The 25,975-nt window shown below is 46.5% G+C and overlaps 1 protein-coding gene across 1 annotated transcript in view; it reads left to right on the top strand.

The window, feature by feature from the left end:
* CUNH10orf90 (chromosome unknown C10orf90 homolog) overlaps positions 1-25,975 on the top strand; it is a 198,617-nt gene that overhangs the window by 111,968 nt on the left and 60,674 nt on the right. The window contains exon 4 of the mRNA XM_070011476.1: positions 17,624-17,715. Within this exon, the coding sequence (XP_069867577.1) occupies positions 17,624-17,715 (92 nt within the window). The remainder of the gene's footprint in view (positions 1-17,623; positions 17,716-25,975) is intronic.

Here is a 25,975-nt window from a genome sequence, read left to right as displayed (position 1 = left end):
CACAGATTTTCCTACCTGGGTCGGCTTTGAACTGGTGTACTCAGATTTCAGCCTCCTGAGTAGCTAGGATTACAGGCGTAAGCTACTGGTGCCCAGCAACCTTTCCATCTTTTAAACCCATAATTCTTCATTTTGGTCTCTTCACAGTGTCCCAGAGGTTTTGCACATTCTATTCATACTCCTTTATTTTTCCCCCATTTCTTCATTTGACTGTTCCAATGCATCCATGTTGTCCTCAAGTCCTGACAGTCTGAAGTCTGTCTCTGATGTGATCCACTCCACTGGAGGGACGCATTTGACATATCGAGCTTTATTTCCTGGACCTGTGACTGGAACTCTGCTTGTCCGGCGGCCACCAGACAGCTTATAGCTGCTGAGTACTCGTCCTGGGTCTGCTTCCATGGAGATCCTCAGCCACTGGGTCTGGCTCTAGCCAGGGAGAGCGGGGTCACCATCCAGCAGGCCCTTCCCAGGTAGTTACTGCATTGAACCCTCAGCTCGCCTGTGCCTTCCCTTGCCATGCTCATGTCTCCTGGCTGGCTCCTGAGTGATCCTTCTTTCCCAAACCCCTGAGGTGTGTGGGCTGTGGTCTAGCCTAACTGGCTACAGGCAGCTTGTAAGGAGCTGATGTAAACCAACCACTCTGGCACTGTCAGCCATGCACACATGCTCACTCAAGTATGGGCACATGCTTGTGCATGCACTCGCATACACACATACATATACACATACGTGTGCACACACACATCATTTAGCCCCAGATAATCCCACAGGCAGTTGGACTTCACAACAGGTCCAGCTGGAAGCCTCTTCCCTCAGACTATGTCACTCTTCTAGAAGGATCTATGACTAGCCTGGCAGATGTGATCAGGCTGCTGAGTCACTTCACAGATGAGGACACCTAGAGAAGGCAGGAGACTGGTTCAAGCTGGTTCGGCTCTGCCCTGTGCTGGCTGAGACTGGTTCAGACTGGCTCAGCTTTCACAGCTGCTCTGCCCTGTGCTGGCTGAGACTGGTTCAGGCTGGTTCAGACTGGTTCTGCTCTCACAGCTGCTCTGCCCTGTGCTGGCTGGACTGGTTCAGGCTGGTTCAGACTGGTTCTGCTCTCACAGCTGCTCTGCCCTGTGCTGGCTGAGATTGGTTCAGGCTGGTTCAGACTGGTTCTGCTCTCATAGCTGCTCTGCCCTGTGCTGGCTGAGACTAGTTCAGGCTTGTTCAGACTGAGATTGGTTCAGTCAGCCTACCCCAGTGCTCTGAAGTGGAGCTGAATGCAAACTCTTGATTGTATTTCCACCATGACTGCTGAACCAGATGCTGGGAACAGAGAAGGCCTTGGTGATCTCAGGACCTGATTTTCTCACCTAGGATTTGCTGCCACCTCTGGAGGATGCGCCATCTACCAGATTCTTAACTCCCACAGCTTTCCACTCCGCCTGCCCTGCCCTGCCTAGCCTTGTTGGGCCTGCTTTTCAGGCAGCATGTGTCTCTATAAAAGTTCCATGACTCCCCCAGCTTGGGAAACCTGACTTAGAGCTCTTTTGTCTAAATGGCTGGGGCAGTCGAATTTTAGTGTTTTCTCTTCTATTTCCCTGAGGCTTGGTTTACCCACTTCTCAGACCTTTCCCCTTTGGAGTCTGTGCGCAGAGAGGAAAGAAAGGCCATGCTGGGAGCTGGCGGGGAGAGCTGTAATTATGGAAACTCACACTTCATTTCTCTCTAAAGTTCAAGTTCATTAGTAAAACTTCCTTTGTCTTGTCTGTCTCGTTTCCGGTTTCTGATGAGCTGCTACGTAATTTGCAACGGAGAGTGAAGATGTTGAATTGTAATAATAACTAGCATCATTAACTTTTTTTAAGAATGCTAAACTGCATATAATTTCCACAAGGGCAGAGATGAGTGTGTGTGTGTGTGTGTGTGTGTGTGTGTGCGTGCATGCACGTGCACATGTATGTGTGTGTACACGGGTATGTGTATGTGTACATGTACGCATATGCCAATACCATGGCTTCAACACAAAGTGCATTCTCTTGTTCAGCTTGTTCGTGGCTGACACTCTAACACTTGTCTGGCATTTTGTTGAGATAGAGTCTTAGGGACCTTTCTGCCCAGGCTGGCTTTGAACTGCAATCCCCCAGGTTTCAGCCTTCTGAATAGCTAGGCTTATAGATAGCAGTCCTTTTGGTTTTGGTTTTCTAGTTTGCTCTTTATGGTGACCTCAGTGTCTAGACCAGTGGCTGGCTCATAGTGGATGCTGTAGGCGTAGAGAAATTCTTCCTGTAGACACAAAGAAATGAACTGTCTTCAGTGTTCCCACATGGCGGGCAGAGCATTTACAGGTCTTGCATGTAGTTTCTCTCTTAGCTCTCATAACAATCCAACAAAAGAGATATTGTGCTGCCTGTTTTGCAAAGAGGTAAATTGAGTCAGAGAGAAGTAAGATGACTTGTCTTAAGTTGAAAACTCAGATTCAAGTCCACATATGTGTGAGGTCAAAAAGCATTCCTGAGCTTCTGTGTGGTAAAGCCTGCATCCTGGATCGTCCACAAGTGTGGGGTACTGCCTGAATACTGCTGTATTCTTTCCTCCAAAGAAGGCACAGGAATGATGACTAAGTATGTGGGCAGTTGCTCTGCATTGCTAGTCATTATGGAAAAGCAAATCAAAGTACTCAGTAGGATGCCTATGATGAAAATAGAGACAATGATAAACATCGGCAAGATTGGACAAGAATGGAGTCTGCATATGCTGTCACTAAAACACAGAATCACACAGTCACTTTGGAAATCAGTGTGGCAGTTCCTCAAAAATTAAAACATGCAGTTTCCACCACCCAGCAATTTTTACCCAAAGTATACAGGTGTATATCCACACAATAACCTGTATACAAGTGTGCAAGGTATATGTCCACACAATTATCTGTACACAAATGTGTACAGATGTATGTCCACACAATAATATATACACAGTTTTTACCCTAGATACACAGTTATATGTCCACACAATGATCTGCACACAAATATACACAGGTGTATGTCCACACATTATACACAGGGGTATGTCCATGTGGTATGTGTACACAAATATACACGTGTATGTCCACACAACTTGTACACAAATGTACACAGGTATATGTCCACATGATGACTTATACAGTTCTACCTTAGGTACACAGCTGCATGTCCACACAAGGACCTGTACACAAATGTACACAGTTGTATGTCCACAAAATAACTCATACACAAAAGTATACAGGTGTATGTCACACGATGACTTATACACAGTTTTCCCTAGGTACACAGGTGTATGTCCACACAATAACCTGCACACAAATGTGGAGAGTAGTATTATCTAGTATAATCAGAAAGTGGTGTCTGTCTGCTGACACATAGATGGAGACTAGGGGTATCTTCATACAAAAGAATATTTCTTGGTTATGAAAAAGAAAGGTACCCTAATGTGTGTTGTGTGTTGTAGCATGCACATCCTTGTACACTCCATGCTACTGGGAAAAAGGCAACCAAAAGGCCTTGTATCATATGATCTCACTATATGAAATACCCAGAATAGGCAAGGCTAGAAAGAGAAAGTGTGTTAGTGGATGCCAGGCAATCATGAGATATAAATGCTAATAAATATGGGTCTTCTTTGGGGAATGATTGAAATATCATCATGAGTCTATGCTTTTAAAGGGCAAACTTTGCAGTATGTAAATTATATCTCAATAATTATCTCAATAATCACAATTACATTATGTCAGCAATGATGTGTCAATAATCTACCTCATCATTCTTAAAAATATATAATCAATATATTTATATATAATCAATATATAAGCATAGGTTGGTCCAGCATGAAGGGGTGTGGTTCAAAGCAGAAATAGTGTCAAAGACCTGGGCTTAGACTCCTCTGAGTGTGTCTGGCTCTCAATTTCCTGGCTGGAGTGTCAATCTCCCCAAGCCCCGCCTCTCCCTGACCTGTTTCCTGTTTTCTGCGGTGGCAGTGGTACACCCCACACATTTGAAGGGGCGGGCAGCCTGGTCCCTGTCCCTCTACTGGCCCTGCCATAGAGCAGGAGGGAATCATAAGGATAGGATCTTTTGAGAGCTTGGCTGCACTCAACAAAAAGCCCAAGGACTGGTAGGGAAACTGTCCAGGGAGAGCGAGCCCTAGCTCTAATGATCATGCCCAAATAAGCTGCTGAGGATGTCTCTAGAAGCTACTCTTTTTTCCAAGTAGGGTGCTGGATAATGGTTGCAGCTTGGGAGGTTTTCCTCTAATGTCAGGCTCTGGGATCTGGCCGGGCGACAGGGAGTGTCTTCCCTGGACCCCTGAGGAGCCGTGTGTAGCTAATGGTTCCTATAATGACAGATTTGTCACTGGGGGCTTTCAGATGCGGCACCAGCCTCCTTTGTCCATCTCGTGGTTGTTGCCTGCAATCATCTCTGCAGCTCCACTCCGGGAACCAGACTCGCTGCTCTGGCCAATTCAGCTGTGCGGACGAGAAATAAGAAACCACCCAGTCCTACAAACAGGTGTCACGTTGCTGGCGAGGGATGTGAAATGCATGCTGACGCCCGTGCCAACATTTTTGTGTCTTTTGGTCTCCTTGGCGCAGGTGCTTCGCAGCTGGGTCACATCCACTCCCGGTTGCTCTTAAGGGAGATTTCAGTCCGTCTCAGTTCCCATCCATGTATGTTGACCATCCTGCAATCACAGCTAGATAATCACCCTGCTCATCCTAGACAACGTTGTCTGGTCGATGGCAACTGGTAACTGGAATCCTGACCTCATTATCTGGCTCTCGCTTAGGATGAAGCCAGAGAAATGGCGTCTTTTTGACCCCAATTTCCTGCTAGCCCCCTCCTGTGAAGGCAGAAACACCCGCCACCAAAACCAAACTGCTCCACGACTTGAATACGACACGTTCATCAAGCCAGACAAAGAAGAGTGTGATGCGAACAAGGGCATTTGCTACTTAATGAGGAAGTGAGGTTCCGTGGAGCTGCCCCCCTCTTCCACACCCCCTGCCTCACTCAAATGCCCCCTCAGCTGCTAGCCTCTGTCAGCCAGGACCCCACAGCCAAGCCACACATCGCTCTGTAGTTCATGCAGCTTGTGTGTCACAGTTAGGAAGTTTGAGATCGGGAGAGGGGCTGGCCTGCTCAGGAGTTGGAGCTGAATGGCCGGGTGGGGTCCCTGCTGCCTGTCTGGACTATTCCTAGCATATCATTCAGCCAGAGCAACTCGTAATTTCTCCTTCCGTGTCTTCCTACTGCCCGAGCCATGTGCCTGCACTTAGGTGAGGGTCCGTGCCTGGGGAATGGCAGAGTTCTCGCCCACCTCACCCCTCACCCAGCAACCCAGGGTCTATGCTGACTGTCCAGACTCTTCTCAGAACATCATGAGACCACAGCAAGGGAGGCAAAGCCCGCTTCTTCTAACTTCTCCTGTAGCTTCTGCTGCTGCCCAAGCCACTGCTCTCTGCTTAAGTGAGGTCCAGCTTCCCAAGGAATGGCACAGAAGCCTTAGTACCCCACTCCCAGGCCTTGGTGTCCCCTGAGCCAGGCTGCCTCCTAGCTCCAGGGAGTCTGTCCTGCCTGGAGAAAGCATCGCTCTCCTTCCGTGTCGCAGTCCATGTGGGGTAGCAAACAGAGACCGCTGTGTTCAAAACAGGCCTTAAAGCAAAGAGACAAACATGGTCTCCTTGATGTGTGGATGTTAAATCCAAAACGTAAGGAGATATGACAAAGTAAACAAGACTCGAGAAACAAAGGACCTCCACTTATCTGGTCGAATCATTACTGAATAACCCCATGCTGCTGACCACATATATGGTATATATGCGCACATCTGAGGGAAACTAGGAGGAGGACACAGAAACACAGGGAAACAGGGGAAAACACAACAGTGGGACCGTCAGCTGCACTGGACATCAATGAAAATGAACTAATCAACTAAAGGGCAGCGATGGGAGGGAGGGAAGGAGAGGGAAAGAGGGAACAGCTGACACTAAGCACAATAATGACAATTTGCCCCATGAAGGTTAGAATGTGTCTGTGACTTTAACCAAAGTATCACTATCTCACAAGACTATGAAATTTGTGAAATTTATGTAATCACTTAATCACAATTAAAAAAAGAAATAGGCCTTAAAACAAGACCTGTGTCCATCACCCCCTCCCTCCATGGCTATGTAGGGAGGAAAAGATGACTTTTTAAAGATGTTTTTAAGTGACCACTGGCTTGATCTATCTATATACCTCTCTATACCTTCCCTCTACCTATCTTTCAAGAAAGAACTTCTGTGCGCTAAGAAAATACTGCACACTAAGACTCCAGACAGAGAGAACCACAGAATGAAAAGCAAAAGAAAGCGTCAAGAAAGAATGCAAAGCAGCACCTTGAGCAGGTGTGTGTGTGCCTCTCTGCTCAATGCGACACTAGTCACAGAAGCACCTGAGGATCTGTTGATAAATGGGTAAGCCACCTGGTGTGTCCATACAGTGGAAAGGATGGGCTACCACTCAGCCTTGAAAAGGAAAGGGAATTCAGGCACAGGCCACAACCTGGATGGCTTTGTGTTAGTAGAATGCATGAGCCCCAAAAGCCAGATGCCATCTGTCCCACCTCCTCTGCGGTAGAGAAAGGGGAAGGGCACTTGACATGGGACAGTGGACATTAGGACTCAGGTTTGGTTTTGCAAGCTATAAGAAGTCCTGGAGATGGCAGAGAGTGGCAGTGGTGATGAGCTTAATGCTCCTGAATCCTTAACGTAAAAATTGTCTATGTGGGGAGGATTGTGAGTTAGAGACCAGCTGAGGCAAAGTTTGCAAGACCGTATCTCAAAAAACCAGAGATAAAAAGACTTAAGCACTTGCTTAACATGTATGCAAGACTCTAGATTCTACTCAGTACTGCCAAAATCCATCCATCAACCAATTTATCAATCAATAAGTAGAAATAAAAATAACAGCCTATGCTAGTGAGTTTCACATTATTTGTATTTTTTATAATTAATGAAAAAGAGCCCCAGAAAATGATCAAATCCAAATTGTACTGAAAATGTCTTCTTGTATCTCTTCATAACTGCAGTACTAGCTCAGAGCCTCAGTGGCATTCGCTTCTCTGAGACCATTTGTGGCTCTCATACATGGTATCATGCTGCTTGCCCTCAGTCTTTGAAGGCAGTGGCCTTAACCTATCCTGCAAAGAAGACTCATTCCAGCTACATGAGTCAGAGGCTGACTCCTTGTCCTGGGCACCAAGGACTGGAGGAACAACTTCAGACTCCTGGGGTCTTAGTCAGCCAGAGCTCTTGGGAAGGCAGAATCCAACAGGCAGGCTTTTAAAATATCTTTATTACATGCCCAATTTTCTGAGAGAGGAAAATTATATGTAAAACTGTGGATAATAATATATTTCTTTTTTCCTGGGGACCCATTATGGAAAGCCCTAGGCAGAGCCCATAAAAAACTTTTTTGTTGATTTCACTGGAGCCCCACAAGGCACAGGCCAGCCCTGCTCTTTCACACAGGAGCCAACGAGGCCACATGTCCCACTTCCACCTCCCCCAGGGGCACAGGGATTCGGAACATGCCAACGTCTCAGCTGGTGGACAGTGACCTTTGGCAAGCTACTTAAATGTAACCCAGCTTCCTAGCACCCTCTTCAGAAGGCCACCAGGTGTCCAGGGCTTGCACCTTGCCCAGCCAATGTCTGTCTTGTGGTCAACAAGATATGAAGTGTGGCCATTATCCCCTGGTGGCAACACTGGCCAGGCTCCAAGTCCCCTAGACATTGCCCATTCGTGTGACGGCCTGAGTTGTGGGGACCTGTCCACACGCTCCCTGTGAGCTGGCATAGGTCACTCGAGGTCATGAGTGATGCTCTTCCCTTTAGCCCGGGCTGCTGGAGCTCACCCCTGAGCTGTGATTCATCTGCACCTGGGCTAGCTAAGCCCAGGGTGTTTAGTTCAATGACTTCTCCAGCATGTTGCTTGCTTCTTCATCAGTGTTTACTGGTTATTCAGCCATCTAGTTTCCCTTATGTGAGGCTTCACTTCCTTTGTTACCTATAGCTCACTACAAAATATATATTAAGTGGCAAATTCCAGAAACAAACAATTCATAAGTTTTCAATGTTTTCTTTCAGTATATTCTTGTTAAAATTACTCCATTTTATTATGTTACTGTTGGTAACATGCTACTGTGCCTAGTTTGTAAATTGTCCTTTATCATACCTATGGAAGTTTATGAACCACCAGCCAGGATCTGGTGGTTCACACTTATACCAGCTACACAGAAGGCTGAGATCTGAGGATTTATGGTTCAAAGCCAGCCTGGGTAGGAAAGTCCATCAGTCTCTTATCCTTAATTATCAAAACAGCTGGAAGTAGAGCTGAGGCTTGGATAGAAAAGCTCAGAGATAGCTACTAGGCCCTTAGTCCATGTCCCCCATCCAGCACACACAAAATAATTTATGAAAACATAGAAGAGAGGTTGATACTACCCTGTTTCAGGCATTTGCTAGGGCTGGGAATGTGTCTCTTGAATATAAGGAGACATCATTATCTCTATAAGCCACCACCCACAGCCATATATGAATTTTAAGATGATATTTATTACCATGCATGTCAAAGATGGCTTATTAGATTACATGAGAGCTTATTATAACAGCTTTATGCTAAGTAGGCTTCTGTACCACCCAACCCTTTAAACAGACTGGTTTGCAAATATTGGTAACCAGCAGGTGACAGTTTAACATTGTGACTCTACCCCATGCTAAGGAACCTGTTTTTGGCAACACTAGATTTGAACTCACGGCTTTTTGCTTGCTAGACAAGTGTTGTATATACCGTTTGAGCCACACTTCCAGCTCTTTTTGCTCTGGTTATTTTTAAGGTGGGGGATGACCCTCCTATTTACAATTCATACCATGGCTAGACTGATAGTATGTATCAACATGCTCACTTTTGTTGTTGAGATAGGGTTCCTGGAACATTTTCCCCCTGGGCAGGCCTAGAACTCAGACCTTCCCAGTCTCCCCCTCCATAGCCATGCCTGGCCACCATTGGTTGAGTGAGTGTCTGGTGAACGTTTGGCTTGGGCTTGCCTAAACTATGACTTTCCTCATCTCTACCCTATAAGATAACTAGAATTACAGGCATGAGTCACTAGACTAGTCACCAAGAAATTCTAAAACTGATTGAAATGCTGCCTGAAAAGGCACCATCGAAGTCCATGGAAGGTAAAATAAGGAGAGGCTGGGAAGAGAGAATTGTGTGTGTGTGTGTGTGTGTGTGTGTGTGTGTGTGTGTGTGTGTGTGTGTGTGTGTGTGTGTGTGTGTGTGTGTGTGTGTGTGTGTGTGTGTGTGTGTGTGTGTTATTAGTTCTGGGGCTTGAATTCAGGGTCTGGGTACTGTCCCCGTTTTTTGTTTTGTTTAGTTTTTTTACACAAGGTTAGTGAACTACCACTTGAACCGAAGGTTTATTTCTCGCTTTTTGGTGGTTAATTGGAAATAAGAGTCTCATAGGCTGGCTTCAAATTGCAATCCTCAGATCTCAGCCTCCTGAGGAGTTAGGATTACAAGTGTCCAGCTGAGAATTTTTAAATATATATGAATTATCATATAAAGGGAATTTCATAATATTTCCATCTATGTATACAATGTATTTTAATCATATTTAACCTTCCTCTATTATTCTATTTTATCCACCCCCAGTTTTACAATTGACAGTGGATTTGACTATTATGTTTTCATATATGCAAATAATGTTAAGCATGCTCGACATTTCTGGTCAAAAAGGAAATGCAAATCAAAACAACACTGAAATTCTACTTCACCCCAGTTAGAATGGCTTTATCAAAAAAATATATACAATAACAGATACTGGCGAAGGTACACCCTAATGCAGGTTTGTGGGGAAGTAAATGTGTTCAACCATTCTGGAAAGCAATGTGGAAGTTCCTCAAAAAAACAATTCAACATAGAACCGGCAAATTCTACTCCTGAACATTAATTCGGAAGATTACAAAAGAGAATACAGTAAAATTGCCAGCTCGGCTCCTCAATGGACGAATGGGTCAAGAAAATGTGGAATACACACACAACGGGATTCCTCACCCATGAGAAGGAATGAGATCGCACCATTTGCAAAGAGATGGGGAGACTTGGAAAAAATATGTTGTGAAGTAAGGCAGGTCCTGAGAGACAAAGGTTGCATGGTTCCCCTTACATGTGGAAACTCGATTTAGTTTACACACTCATGAGTAAATACCCTAGGTGGTAGGCAAGGTTACACAAATGTATTATCTGAAATTCAAGGGAGAGCCCAAACACCAGGAAGCAGAAAGGGGTGGGTGGGGTCAAGGGGAAAAGGGGAGACGAATAAAGCGGGGAAAGAGAGGGAAAATGTAGACAAGAATCTATTGTATATCCCACAAAATAAAAAACAGCGAGGGAAGGGGTAGGGGTAAGAATGTTGAAAGGGGTGACATTGATCGATACATTATTTTTAAAAAGCATAAACAGCTTTATTAAGTGACAAGTCCTTTGTGCAACTACTGAAAGATAATAATAATAATGTTAAATAAAATTTTTAAAAAACAAATAATGTATCTTGATCAAATTCCCCCATCCACCGGGAAGAGAGAAATTCTTATCTGACAGTACACCATACTTGAAGCGGCCCTTTGTGGTCTATCAATGCTCTGCAGAGAGCTTTGCAGTCATGTCAGAAAACTTATTTTATTTATTAGGAGAGACTCAGGTACAGCCCCATAGTGGTCCCTAGAAGAAATGCCTTGAGTAGACATAGGCCCCGCCCCTTGTTGCCAGGTAACATTCCTACATTCCTCACCTGGCTGAGGGTGGAAGGTTGGGAGTTTTCTCATTCTGAGAGTAGTTACAGATGTAAACTGTTGCCAAGATTTCTCTCATTTCGTGAATGCGTCTGTGTCATTAAATGGCCTTTGCAGTGAAGCAAATGGCTTTGAAACATCAGTGGAATATGATCAAAGTATCTGGGGAAGGTATGTGCTATTATTTCTTTCCTTAGGTGTCATGTATGTTTGTCCAGGCTACACTTAGCATCTTTAGCTGGCCAGACTCTGCGCTAGGCAGTGAGAAGGTTGAGCTTCCTCTAAAGACTTCAGCTCGTGTAAGAGAGAGACTCACGAACAGATCAACAGGGCACGGTTTGTTGGGAATCCCTGCTCTGGGTTGAGCCATGTGGCAGGTCTAATCCCAATTCCTGTGAAAGAGGTCAATTGGAAGTGAGGTCTTGGCAGATGGGGCCAAGGTCAGTCAAGGTCATACTGGCTTAGGATGAGTGCCTATCCAGTGACCGGAATCTGTGTAAAGATTGACTTAGAGTCATGCGGCATGGGGTGATGGCCTGTGATGGTGGAGGTGGAGACCTGTGAGCCAAAGCAGCTAAGGACTGCCAGCAGCCACCAGGCACTGGGAGTAGGGGGACAGGGATTCTTCCCTGGCGCTTCAGAGAAGCCCAGCCCTGCTGACACTGGGACTTCAAACTCACAGCCAGCAGAACACTGGCAAGATGAATTCCAGATGTTTTGAGGCAGTCAGAGTGTCGTCATTTGTTAATAGCAGCCTTAGGGAACCAGTCCAGGCACCAACCCAGGGGGACACACAGGCAGGAGGGACCAAGAAGAGAGTGGCCTTGTGTAGGTCAAGGTGAGGACGTGGCCCAGCGGGAAAGCTGGAGAGGCAGTACAGAGAAGGCCACAGAGAAATGGACACCTAGCTGCGCCTGGAAGGGGAAGGGGTTATTTCCAGGGTTCCTATTCTAGGAGACCTACTTGTGCTTGTATGTTGCTCAGGCCCTGATCTTGGGAGCAGTGTTTCTCTTGCATGAGAATTGATGGGGGAGCATTGCCCCAGACCCCTTGTGGGCCACCACTGGTCAGGTCAAGGGCATTCGGCTCCCCTGCCAGGAGGCACAGCTGGTAGCGTCATCAACCCAATTGTGACCTTACTGAGACCAGGCAGCCCAGAGAGGCCAGCCTGATATGATGGGGCAGAGGTTTCTCAAGGTAAAAGCAGCTGGTTTGCAGGTGGATGTTGCAGGTGAGGAAGGAAAGGACAGAGGGCCTCATTCCCACGGAGGGTGCTGGGAGGATGTGTTCTCTCTCCAAGGAGATAAAGCAGGAGGAGGAGGAAAGAGAAGAGGGTGTGAGGGGGGGTCCCATTTTGGACAAGGGGAATTGGAGGTGTCTTTGAGGCAGCTGAAGTCCAGGGTGCTGCTCACAGAGGGGCCCTGGGCCCTTCCTTGGTAGATTGGTCCCTAGAGGATTTGGAAGATGTGACAGGCAACAGCTGACACCTCCAAAGACAGTATGAAGATCACATGGCCCTGGAAGCCACAGAAGGACAGAGTCGCTGGGGGCTCTGGGTAGTGACCAGAGTCATGTCATACGAAGGTGATTAATGCATCTAAACCTGAAAAGTGAGTCTGTATGAGAAGCATCTGTTCCACAATAGTAAAAGGGCTTAATTGAGCTTTGTGAGAACTCAGAGTCAACCTTGACTCCTGTTAGATAAGAAAGGAGGGGTGTCATTTAAGATCCATTAGGAGGAGACGCGGTGTCTCCCCTCCCTCCCCCCGCCTCTGCCATGAAGCAGGTAGATGTGAAATCACTGAAGCTCATCCGACGTGCCGACAGCCCCAGGCTTAACCGATGGCGTGGTAGCGTGATGGATTGGTTCATTAGCCCGGACATGATGGTGCTTGTCTGCTCTTTCCGTAGAGACAATTTAAGTAGTGTTGGACAATATACAGGAGTTACGTACACTTCTGGAACTGTATTCTGTACTTCACCAACATACTACTGGCTCTTCTCCAAATACATGGGATTTTCTTGCTTGTGTATTTTACTTGAGCCATTCCTCCCCTTTCCTTTGACCTCTGCTTGGGCTCTGCTGCCTTCATCTTGGTCCAAGTCCTCTGAACACCTGTTTCCAACATCCGTACCCTTCCCCTAAACTATTGCGAGAAGGTCATCTTGGCTGGAAGAGCCCTCTGGCTTTCTGAGACCCAGGACAGCAAAGGTGTGACATCATCTTGCGGGAGGGGAATCGCTGGGAGAGATCTCGCTCAGTGCAGGGCCTCCTGCCCCCAGCACCTGTGCCTAGTTGGCACAGCCCCTGTGCGGCCTCTTCTCGAGGGATGTACAAAGGGGATACAAGCGGCTCTGTGTATGTGGATCAAGCTGATCCCAAGTGAAAGCACAATCTTCCCAGCCAACTGAGCAGAGCAAAGTTCTTGTCATAGGTGAGTGAGCGGAAGTGCACCCCTGCACAGAGGACCTGAACACAGGGCACTGCCACCCTCAAGTGACTTGGAAACCAATGGTGGCAGTGGTGACCAGCTTCAAAATCAAAGCCATGGGCTGGGAAGGTGGCTCAGTGGTAGAGTGCCTGTCTAGCATGCATGAAGCTCTGGAGTCAATTCCTCAGTACCACATACACAGAAAAAGCCAGTAGTGGAGCTGTGGCTCAAGTGGCAGAGTGCTAGCCTTGAACAAAAGAAGCTCAAGGACAGTGCCCAGGCCCTGAGTTCAAGCTCTACAGCTGGCAGAAAGGAAGAGGCCAGCACACTGACATTCCTAACAGTTGTTGTTCCAATTGAAACCCAGTTCAGATCTCCGTGCCCACGGGCTAGGTGTGGTTTCTTAAACCTCATAGGTCGTTTTTGAGTTGAAGCATCGTGGTTCCCTTCTAGGGTGACAGTCTCACCTCTACAGGTGGTGCGCTGGTCTAGGGCCCACAGATCATCTGGACCTGAGCTACCGTGGAGACTTGGCAAAGCACAGGCACCTGAGTGCCGTCCTGGGTTCCCACTCAGGACGCCATTGGGGACCCTTGCTGGGACACAAGGATTGAATTTCTTACAAGCTGACCCGTGATGCCGGAGCCTCTGCTCTGGCTGTGGCTTGGTCCCCCTCCTCTCCCCTGCCTACTCCCCCGGCCCAGGTAAGAGAGCTCCAGGAGGTCAGATGCTACCTCATCTCCTCTCCGCTGGAGATCTGCCTCTTTCCTGAGAACAGAGGATGGGTGTGTGTGGGTATCAGTCCTCTGGTGAGCAAGGGCGACTCCCCGAGCCAGGATATTGTCCATGGTGAAGTCTGCCTTTGGTTTATGTTTGGGGCACAAATAGTGGCGATGTCCCAGCTTTTTCTATTCACAGGGTCGCATTGGCTGTGGTCCAGCATGGAGAATCATTCTCCGGGAAGAAGGAAGGGGTGGGCTGTTGGGAACCATGGCCCATCAGCAGGGGATGGAGTGCTTTCCCCAGCAAACAGGAATGGGATCAGGTTTAAGGGTGCCAGTTCTGTGCTTGAATTTCTCGGATGGAGAAATCTGAAGTAAGGAGGGACGTGGTTAAGCAGAGCCACACAAGGTGAACACGAGGCTGGCCTGTCGGCTTGGCCCACAGTCCCTTTGGTGCATATCCTGCGCTGTTCAGAGCCTGAGCATAGTGCCAGGGACATTTTTGGGTGCAGTGACTGCTTTCCTGTATTTGTGTGTTTGGCACACATAGTTTAAACATTCCAGTCATGTGATCCATCTCTTCCTTCCTTTTTACAGTTGGGACACTGTACATATTGCTTCACATATGTGTGTGTTGTTATATAGACTTCATGTTCATTATGTATGTGTATATATATATATATATATACATATATTTCATCATATCTGTAGATTATATAGAGTTCCTGTTCATTATGTGTGTATATAGTTTTATAACAATATATAATTGTTGTCACAAAACAATATAATAACCATATACCATGTATATATTTAGAGACTTCACGTTCTCCCTCTTTGTGTATGTTGTATGTATATTCATTTCATGTATATTACTGGAGGGCTGTACATTTCATCTAATCCATCTACCAGAGCCACCTCAAGTACTCTATAGTGGGTAAGATAATGACATGCCAAGATATGTCCACACCCTAGTGTCAGCAGCTGTGAATACGTGACCTTGTGTGACAGAGTGCTGGGCCGTGACCCAGATGCCATGATTATCCTGAGGTATCCAGGGGGGCTCATTCTAATGCAGGGGCCCTTGTTAGAAGGGGGTGAGAGGGCAGAGGCAGATGGCAGGACAGCAGAAGCAGAGGCTGGAGTGGTACAGTCATGAATAAGGAATGGCTGGTCTCTAGAAGGAGGACAGGCAAGGGGAGAGTCATTCTCCTGGGAGCCTTAGAAAGCAATGTGATCCTTCGGACACCTCGATTTTAGCCAGTGAGACCGTTGGTGAGCTGCAGACCTTGAGCTGTGGAATAACACAGGTATGTAGTGGTCATCTGTTCCGACAGCCGCAGGAAGCTCCCGCATTGTCCCTGCTTGCCCGAACGTGACACTTTCCCTCCTCCTCACTGGAGTGGAGCTGGTGTTTACTGCACCATGGGAGGTTCCGAACATTGTTCTAAGGACTGTCCGGTTGGGTCACTTGATGATTTTCCAGTGACAGACACCATCATCTCCATTTCATAGCTAGGAGCCAAGGGATGCTAAGTAACTTGTTCAAAGCCACATGAGTACCAAAAGCTGGATTTGTGCTTCATTGCTGGATCAGATTCCAGTGACTTCTCCTGACCACTGGTACCACCACCGTGGCGACCACATGGCCCTATGAATGGTTCATTAACTACACACCTCACTCCTGCCCGAGGGACGTGTGGGTTCCTCAGTGCGGAGGGGACAAGAACCACATGGCAGGGGGAGGTATCACCATTTCCACTGATGGATAAAGACACTCAGGAGAGAGATGGGCGCAGGTCACCCACTGCGGGTCAGTTGGGACCAGGCTGGGTCAGACCCCACCTACCTGGCTCAAAGGCTGGGCTGATTCCCATGTTCTTATCACACACACCACGCTACACCTCCAAGGCTGGGCACTGTCTGCCTTTATCCCTCGTCTTGTCAGCTTGTCGTGATGCATCAACTCTGTGCAGGAATCCATGAGACCTTCAGGTCTTCCATTTGTGCTTCACGAGAAGTCATTTGTGCACATCATCCCAGATGACCATCTCTGTCATGCGGTTATCGTCATAGATCGCCACACGTCAGAATTAGAGCCCCAAGGACAACTGGAGCCGGAGCAGGGCTTCAGGCTGGCTTGTGACGACCCTGGGAACTCACTTGAGCCACATCTCAATCCCTTTGTGAATCAGCCAAATACGAAAATACCATCGCATGTCATTTGCTCCTAAAACTGATCTAATTAAATAAAACAAGCCATTCCTATGTAGGGCTCTAGAGAGCCACCATCTGAAGTTCCTTCTTTCTTGTCACTAGTTCCTGCAGCTGGGGGCTAATCGCTGTGTGGAAAATTCACCTCCCCAGAACATTATCCCTGTGGAGGCAAAAGCGCCCGCCTGGCCTGAAGACATCACGCCCCTGGCTGGGTTATGTTTGCCTCTCGTTCTGACAGCGGTCCTTGGGAGAGATCTCAGGAGTGTCCGTGCTGAGGGATGTGGCTAATGTGGTCTCCCATCTCCCCTCAGCCCCAGGCAGCCTTTGAAATGCCCCTGGCTTACGTTTAAGAGTGATTTTTCCTCGAGAGAACTACTCTGGGCTGAGGGGGTGATCCTGGGCTGGCTTACTGCATGAAGGCATTTGAGAAGAGCAGTTCTGTAGATGCATGCATCTTTAGTGCACTTGGAACTGAGGGACCCAGCACTGGGGGGGCAGAAGCTGGTACAGAGGATTGTGCATGCACCCAGTGTCTTGCAGCGTCCACACCACCAAGGCTGGGCACGAAGCATTGCAAAGTATCCTTGGTACTCTAAAACAGTGTTAACATCCATGCTGGAGTCTCGCTTTGCCTCTCCAATGATGGTGCCTGCACCAAGATTAGATGCAAAAGTGTATGTGTTTTTATTGTTTTCTCTTGTGTTCTCTCTCTCTCTCTCTCTCTCTCTCTCTCTCTCTCTCTCTCTCTCTCTCTCTCTCTCTCTCTCTCTCTCTCTCTCTCTCTCTCTCTCTTTCATGCCAGTACTGAGGCTCAAACTCAGGACTTTGAGATCTCACTTGCTTTTTTTCCTCATGGCTGGCCCTCTACTATCTGAACCATACCTCCAATTCTGGATTTTGCTGGTTAATTGGAGCTAAGAGTCTCTTCCGTTTGTCTGCTTGGGCTGGCTTTGAACCATAATCTTTTGGTCTCAGCCTTCTGAGAAGCTAAGATTACAGACATGAGCCACCAGTTCCCAGCCATGATCTTGCCTTTCTTAACATTATCAATTCTGGAAAATTAAAAAGTATGACTTTTTTGTTTTGCATCTGCTGGCATAAATTCCAAATGCCAAGCATGTAATAGGGCTATGCTTGTTCCATTGCTACAGAAGAAGGATTCTTTCATCCCAATAAAATAAACAATAATGTTCTCTCCGAGAGTACAAATGGAGGTGAATGGAATAAAGAATGGAAATATGCAAGGTTTTATTATGGGTTGAAACATACTGGGTTTACTATTGGCTGGTATAATATGTGAGCAGGGGACATTAAATTTCATAGTAAAATTAAAATTATGTACTCATTTTATACTTTCATGTACTAAAAGTAGCAATCATATCTGCTTTTGTCTAGGATTCCCAGCCCACCACTGCAGTACAAGAGATCAGTTTGCCCTTAACAGCCTCCCATCGGATGTTGCAGAGAGGGGGTCAGACTTCGTCAAGGTAACGTCCGCCTGTGATTCCTAGGGTGATCTGCAGAATGCACCTGGCTGTGAAATGTCACACTGGCACACCTGAAATGCTCTTGCACTGTCTTTTGTTTCATCAAAAACTGAATTAATGCAGCAAAACATCTAATCAGCTGTGACTAAGAATCATTCCACCCAATGATGCAGTACATAGTTAATTGTTCTTCTATAATCTTCCCAACAATGTGTAAATTTATGGTGATATAGAGGAGCATAGTGATCGATCTCTATTTTAGAATAGAATTAATGCATGGGGAAAGAGGGGGGTATTATACTGTAGAGCATAATGGAGCATGTTATGTATAGATAATATCCATTTTGAAGGGCAGCAAGAGGTTCTCTGAAATCTAACAAGCGAGTGGAGGCTGTTTGAACTGCAAACGGCATCGGTGGAACAGAATAGGGAAGAAAACGAGAGGTCATATTTGTACAGCAGAGCGTTTCTGATTCTAATGGTTAATGGTGCGTGTTGTAGGTCAGGCTCTGTCCCCACATCGATTCCTTTCATACTGCTGTTAGCCCTGGGAGGAGGTGCTTTTGTTGGACCCACTTTGTAGATGAGCCAACTTGCTCTAAAGCTTGTAGTTCCTAATCTCCAGGGCCCCTCTGGTGGCCCCTTGCTCTCAAGGATGGCTGCAGAGGGAACCTTTTCCCAAGTAACAGGACCTGCGTGTGGGCCTTCAGACATTAAAGACTTGTCCCCAGATGCCAGCTGCCCCTCCTACGGGGGGGGGGGGGGTAATTCTGCCACCAACTTTTGTAATGAGAAGGTGGAATTGTACGAATTGTTGCCATTATCTAAATCTCTCAGATTTAAACAGAAAACATATCTGTTCATCTAAATGCTCATCTCAGGAATTACTGTTGACTTCCCATTTAGCAAAGCTCTACACATCTCCCAAGACCCCCCAGGCCCTGAATCCCACAAGACAGACAACGGATGCTCTTTTGGGTCCTGAGATGCTGTCGTTTGACATTCAAAGTCTTTTCTAAATGGAAGTACCACCCTCGCTGTCTCTGCATGCAAACAGACATGCCTGTCTGTAATTGACTTGCTCCCTGAGAAGGAGAGGGACCCCTGGGTGGAGGAGGAGGGGCAGTGGGCAGGGAGAGTCTGGGCTGGGAAGGGAAGCTGGTTAGAAGGAAATATGGGGGAGGGTGGTAGTGGGGACTGAACTCAAGACTCCACTTGCTAGACTGGCATTCTATCATGCAAATCGAGTTTCAGGCCTCTTTGCTCATTGGTTATGTTCGAGGTAGAGTCTCAGCTTATGACCAGGCCAGCCTGAGCTATAATCCTCCTATGTGTGTTTTCCTATGTCACTGGATAAGGCTATACCTTGACATTGGTTGAGATGGAGTCTCTTGAAGTTCCTTTTTTTTCCCCCCAGACTGACCTCAAGCCCCTATCCTCTGGTCTCTACCCTCCAAGTGGTTTATAAGTTTAAGTCACCACGTCTTGTGGCTTCCTACTCTTAAAAAACTTTTTTTTAAAGCCAGGCGCCAGTGGCTCACGCCTGTAATCCTAGCTACTCAGGAGGCTGAGATCTAAGGATCGCAGTTCAAAGCCAGCCAGGGCAGGAAAGTCCGTGAGACTCTTATCTCCAATAAACCACTTGAAAACCGAAAGTGGTGCTGGGTCTCAAGCGGTAGAGTACTCACCTTGAGCTAAGGAGCTGAGGAGCTGAGGGACAGCACCCAGGCCCAGAGTTCAAGCCCCACAACCGACCCCCCCCCCCAATTTTTTTTCAGGGCTGAGGGCCATAGGTCAGTGTCAGAGTGACTTCCTAGCATGCACAAAGCCTTGGGTTTGATATTGAACCCCACATATATGAATTGTGAATGTGTGTATGTGTGTGTGTGTGTATAAGCTGACCATCCCTTCACATTCACACTTTCTCAACGTCCATTCTAGAGTCACTTGGGTCATCTAATTTGATCTGCAGTGTGACTTTCAATTTTCCCTCCTAACTTTGAGCTTAAAGCGTTGTCCCTCTGTGAGTTCTAAGGATGCTGTAAGATGATGAAACTCGCCAGCAGATGCAGCGCCTGTGTAAGTGCCATCAATCTCTGCATCTCTCCAGAGGCTGCACAAGATCCATCACTTCCCTTCCAAAACGCACTGAAGCCACAGCCATGACACGAGGCCTCCTCTTCTGCCAAGTGATTACTTAACAGGAGTGAAATATGAAAGTGTTCTTGTCTTTAAAATAGTTCAGGCTTTCCTGGTCACCAAGGAAATGACAGCCCTAAGTGCAAACTTAGCAAAATAAAGACATGCATAAGGAAGAATATATAACATGTGTGTGCATGCGCACCTCTCTTCTTTTTTCCATGTATTTTCTTATAAAAGGCTATAATGCACATTAACTTTCATAGCTCTCTTTTATCACATAATATTCCATCACAAGCAGTTCCACGTGTTCCTTAATTTATAATTTTTAGTTTTAATTTCTGCAGAGCATACAATACAGTTGTGCATTTTGTGACTCACCCACTCAATCAGTTAAAAAAATCCAGTCTTGCTGGTTGTCAGGACCCTGGGGACGGGAGAACAGGAGATGTCCTTATTTAATTGGTACCGACTTTCATTTTACAAGATGGAACAATTTCTGTAAATGGATGGTGGTTATGAGTGCACCACATTATGAATATATTTGATGTCACTGAAAAATACACTTCAAATGGTTAAGATTGTGTGTGTGTGTGTGTGTGTGTGTGTGTGTGTGTGTGTGTGTGTTACCACAATATAAATGTTGGAGAAAAATTGATTCTTGCTAGCTTTTCAGTACCTCAGGTTACCCTGCATGAATCTTCTGGTCTTTAGTAACTGCACAGAAAGATAATCGCTTCACAATAGAGAGTGAGAAGAACTCAGACTTTCCCATTTGTCTTGAATCTGTGTTTCCCCATTGCTCTGGAGCAGAGTGAGTGCATACAACCAAGATGCACTTATGTCTGGGATGAAATGGTACTGGCTTGATGGATTACCTGGCATTGATGATGCTTCTAGAAGGCTCAGTGGGGGTGGGCAGGCTGGCAGCCAGCATGGAGGTAACGGTTGCAGAGTGAGGAGAGGAGAGGAGACGTACCCGAAGAATCTACCAGAAAAACATGGTTGTAGGTTGCAGAGAAGCATTGGAAAGGGAAAGAATTGTCTTGTAGAGGGAAAAAAGCCTACAGATTTCAAAGGTACAGATCGGATTAGATGCTTATCCTTTGGAGAAATAAATTGCTCCAGGAATAGCTGTATCTGCACTACAGGAGCTCAGGATCGGATTTCTCTGATCATCTGCCTCCCATCTCTCTCTTATTTCAATTTATGAAATGATGGCCTTCTTAGTCATATGCCTTAAGGCATAAATATAAAGTTAAAAACAGTCAATAAAAACCATAAAACTATGAGTGCATTTACCAGCTCTACAAAATCATGTTCAAAGCATTTAAAGAAATCAATATCTGTAACGTAGCATCTATGAAAAAGAAATTGTAAAAAAAATGTGTTGGAATGGTGGTGGTCAGAAAACGGATGGTTTACTGACAAAGCAAGACACAAATCCAGCTATTCACCTGACCTCTCTCTAACCTTGAGTGTGCTACTTTAAATGCAAGATAATTTTCCTCACTTTTTTATGTCAAATCTTACATCTGTTAACTTTATTTTAGATGAAAGAAATCTCTTTTCAATGCCACGTTTAGTTAACTCTGTCTAAAAGGCAGATGGGGCATCATCCTGATTTGGGAAGATATATGCAATAAGAGATGCAATTACTTTTCAAATTCACCCACTTTTAAATGTAGTAGCTGGTTTAGGAATATCACACAACCCTTACTATTGTCCTGCTTGCTTTCCCAGGCTCAGAGGAAGCATTGAACAATAACAAAAATGATGGCTGTAGTGGGTGACGAGCTGATTCATAGATTCATAGATTAGGTTCTGAACCCCAGTTCTCAGAATGTAACTATATTTGAAGATAGGATTTCTCAAAAGATAATGACATGCAAATGAGGTCATGACAGTGGGCCCCCATCCAGTATGAATGGATGAGGAAGAGATTAGGACCCAGGCAGGTACAGAGGGAAGAGCATGGGAGGACAGACATGGAGAGAGGCCTGGGGCAAAGCCAGCCTACCAACACCTGGACCTCAGACTTCCTGCTTCTAGAATGAGGATACAGTAAGTTGTTGCCTAATCCACCCAGCCTGTAGACATGGTTGTAACCGCTCCAGCAAACAAATATAGATTTTCTTAAAGGTTGCACATTATCTTTGATTATTTAATAGGTCTCAACTAGAAAATCGGATTTAAGTAAAATTTCCCTGAGTATTATGTATCTCAAAGAACACAGAGTAAAGCGTTTCCCTTTTCATTCTTTCCAATTTTTGGGGAGCTCTTGTCACAACTGAGTCTAAACACTGGGAGTTACTCTGTCCTGGTACATGAATCACCAGTTGGTGCTACCTCTAGGCTGTTAACTCTTTGAGATCAGGAGTGAGCCCAGTGCCCCCAGCATTGGTTGCCTGGCATTTTACCAAAGTTAATAGACACTGAACAATTAGACAAATGGTTTGACCATGTCTGTATGTTTCGAATAAAGAACTCACATCTCAGCACACTCATTATATATTCTTGTTAGGATCATTTCAGCGTATCAGACATGCTGAACCATTTCACTTGTGTAGCTCAGATGATCTCACATGCATCCTTGCACCTCCTACTGACACACGACAGAGCTTGGGACTGCTTCTTTGGTGGGTTTGATGCCATCAGTGACCCACTGATGGCTGCTGAGCCATAGGAAGAGCCATTCCTGGAATTCCTTAGACTCGGAGGTACTTTATGATCTCCATCCCTTCCCTAGTTGAAGAGAAGGCCACCAGATTTTCCTGTGAAGTTGGGTGGCTATCCGCGGAGTCCCCATGCAGTGTCCCCTGAGGTCTGACATGCTTCCAGAGCTTCAGAAATGAGGTCAGCATCACTCTTCTTTTGATAGGGTCACAATCACAGTAACATCTGCCATGTCCCAGAAAATAAAATGGTGACTGACACCTTATCCTGTCTTCGGGCCTCTGTGCCCTTCCAGCATGGCGTCCATGTCTTACAGCCCTAGGGCAGCCCTCGATGTGTGGGTACCACAGCTCTGGCCCGAGCCCCCTAACTCAGCCCAAACGGAGGCAAGCCTATGTTGCCAGTGTCGGAGTCTTTTCTGCCCCAGCTTCAAGCCAAGCTTATAGCCATTCATGTCTAGCAAAATCTCCTTGTTGATTCCCAGGTCTTTATGGGACCAGAGATTTCAGGAAGCCTATGTTCTCATAGGCACCACCCGTCTTCTCCTTGTACTCCAACTCTGGAGATCAAGGCTTTCTAAGGTTCTATAGCCTCTTATAGCTCAGGATGGGTCCCAGTGGCCTCCATCTACTAAGCTAAGCTTTCTTTCCATCAGATCTGAACGGAAGGAGCACTGAGAGTTTATTAAAAATACAGACTCTGAGCTTTCTCCCCACTGATCTTGATTCAATGTAAGCCTAGGGAGGGAATTACCCAGAAATCAACACACACGCATTTTTGTACACGTTTAAACTTGGACAAGCATTGCACTAGAAAATAAGACTGATGCTGTAGCTTCTGAGATAGTGTGTGTGTGTGTGTGTGTGTGTGTGTGTGTGTGTGTGTGTGTGTGTCTGTATGTCTGTGTGTTTTTCCTCCAAAGTCAAGTGTCAGAGGAGTTCCCACTGAGTGTGATTATGCACTTTGCAGGGAATGAAGGAACAATTATTATCAGAACTAAATTTAACTAAAATGGGAGGGACTGTGGGCCTTCACACAGGCACCAGGTGCGCTGCCATTTTTGTTCATGTAAATCAGAGCCATGAAAACGTGATCTGGGGGAGAGGCGTGAGTAAACGGGAGGGTGGCACAGTAACATTTGCCCGCTGGTATCTCACAGCGAGCTTAGGAAACACTGACACCTGCCACCAGCCCTGGCCAGGGATGCTACCGGAATTGTCTGAGGAGGAGGCCTGAGCATTGGGGAGGGTCCCCAATGTGAGGGTCACCACTCACAGCAGGACTCTCAGCCAGCCTGGTGCCCTGGAAACACCACAGCCTGTGACCTTGAAGCAGAGTGGGACCTTGAAGTGGGAGGTAGCAGTGAGACTGAGGGAGAAGGGGAAATGTCCTTGTTCTTCTCCTATAGCTGGAGATTAAAAAAACAACAACAGGTCTTAAAATTACTCTCTTACCTATTTCTCCTGTACTCACCTCCTTTTGAATTTGTACTTTCTCTTATATCTTAAAAAATCTAACTAACGTTATATGAGGTGATAGAGATGCTCCCCATATCCAGCAGAAGTGATCCAAGGCCTACGGGCTGCTAAGATGGCCCCTGCTGGACCCCGAGGCTGTGTGAATGTGCAGCTCCGATGTCCAGCTGGAGAACACTCAATCAATAGTTGACCAAATGGGTATTGATTCTGTCTTGAAGTAAAGAAAAATGCTCCATTGCTTCAGGCAAGCAGTCTTGCAGGTCCTAACATAAGCAGGCCTGTCCTCTCCAAAAGTGGTCCCTCAGATGACCAGCAGCATCGGGGCTCTGTTAGCAGCCCAAGTGTGGTTCTCAATCACCTCCATTAGAATCGCCATAATATGGGTTAAAATGCAGGTACCCAGGCCCCACCCACAGCCACCAGAATCAGAATCTCTGAGCTGGGAGACTGTGATGTCATGCATGTTGGGGTTGGGGATCTGTGGGGTACCCCAGACATGCTTTGGGGCTTCCAAGGTGAAGATTCTCTGCAAGCAATGGGCTGTATCTAGAGAATTGTTGATATGGATCTTGATGCTGTGCATTCTCATGCAAAGGTTCATTTTAAATATGTGCAATAATAGATATCAAATAGTGGCACCAGCAGGGCACTGGTGGCTCATGCCTATAATTCTGCTGCCTTTTTTTTTTTTTTGTCAGTCCTGGGGCTTGAACTCTGGGCCTGGGCACTGTCTCTCAGCTCTTCAGCTCAAGGCAAGTGCTCTACCACTTAAGCCACAGCACCACTTCCAGTTTTCTGGTGGTTTATTAGAGATAAGAGTCTCACAGGCTTTCCTGCCTAGGCTGGCTTTGAACCGCAATCCTCAGATCTCAGCCTCCTGAGTAGCTAGGATTACAGGTGTGAGCCACGGGCACCCGGCTTATAATTCTGCCTTCTTAAGAGGCTGAGATGAGGATCACAGCAGTTCTAAGTTCAGCCCAAGCAGGGAAAGTTCATAAGAGTGCTATCTTCCACGGATCATCAAAAATCAAGCCTGGAAGGGGAAGTTTGGTTCAAATGGTAGATTGCCAATCTTGAGTACAAAGGGCAAGGTGCTGGTGGCTCATGTCTGAAATCCTAATACTCAGAGGCTGAGATCTGAGGACTGAAGTTAGAAGCCAGTCCAGACAGTAAAAGGTCGGTGAGACTCTTCTCTCCAATAGACTACTCAGAAAAACCTGGAAGTGGCATAGTGGCTCAAGTGGTAAGAGTGCTAGCCCCTGAGTTCAAGCCCCAGGACTGGCAAAAAAAAAAAAAAAATTGAGTTCCATACTCTGCACATTCCCAGCGTGCTTTTTACATGGTTGCCCTTCTAGACAGTTTTTTTTAAAAAACAGGTTTTACCCAAAGAGAGTCTAGTTAGATGCTATATTAAAAAATCAAATCACACAGTTTTGGACACACCAGTGATTTACTGTTAGGACTTACGATCTTCTGATTAGGCAGCATGAAATGCCTTCATCATTTTAACATGGTGGATGGAAACGCCTTCATCATTTTAAATTGCAGCTGGGCTTGGAGATGCACTAACGCCACATCACTGCTGGTCCTAATCAGTCTTGGCCCACACTCCCCTCCCTCCCTCCCCAGCCTGGGAGGTGAAATCACCTGATTGTCCCAGTGTGTGTCCAGACAGTTGTCCACCAGGGCACTGGGCTTCCATTGTCTTGAGTTCTCCTGTAAGTAGTGAGCCAAATTGGGGGAGGGGGGGGAGAGGAGCAGGGGATGAGTTGATCTAAATCAGCAGGAGTGAAGGACCAGAGCGGGAGCAGGTAGGAGGGGGCTCCTAGCACTCTAGAACCCCAAACCCCGGCCTGCCAGGGCCAGTCACCCCTCCCCCCCATTCTGTCTTCTCCCCTCAGGATGTACCTTGTCTTTGAGGACCCCTGAATCTGTGGGGGATGATGATCGCCACTCACAGAACACGT

Source organism: Dipodomys merriami, unplaced genomic scaffold, assembly GCF_024711535.1.
Source record: "Dipodomys merriami isolate MVZ:Mamm:240054 unplaced genomic scaffold, mDipMer1.0.p SCAF_82, whole genome shotgun sequence".
NCBI classification, from domain to species: Eukaryota; Metazoa; Chordata; class Mammalia; order Rodentia; family Heteromyidae; genus Dipodomys; species Dipodomys merriami.
This window is presented reverse-complemented; position numbering and strand designations above follow the sequence as displayed.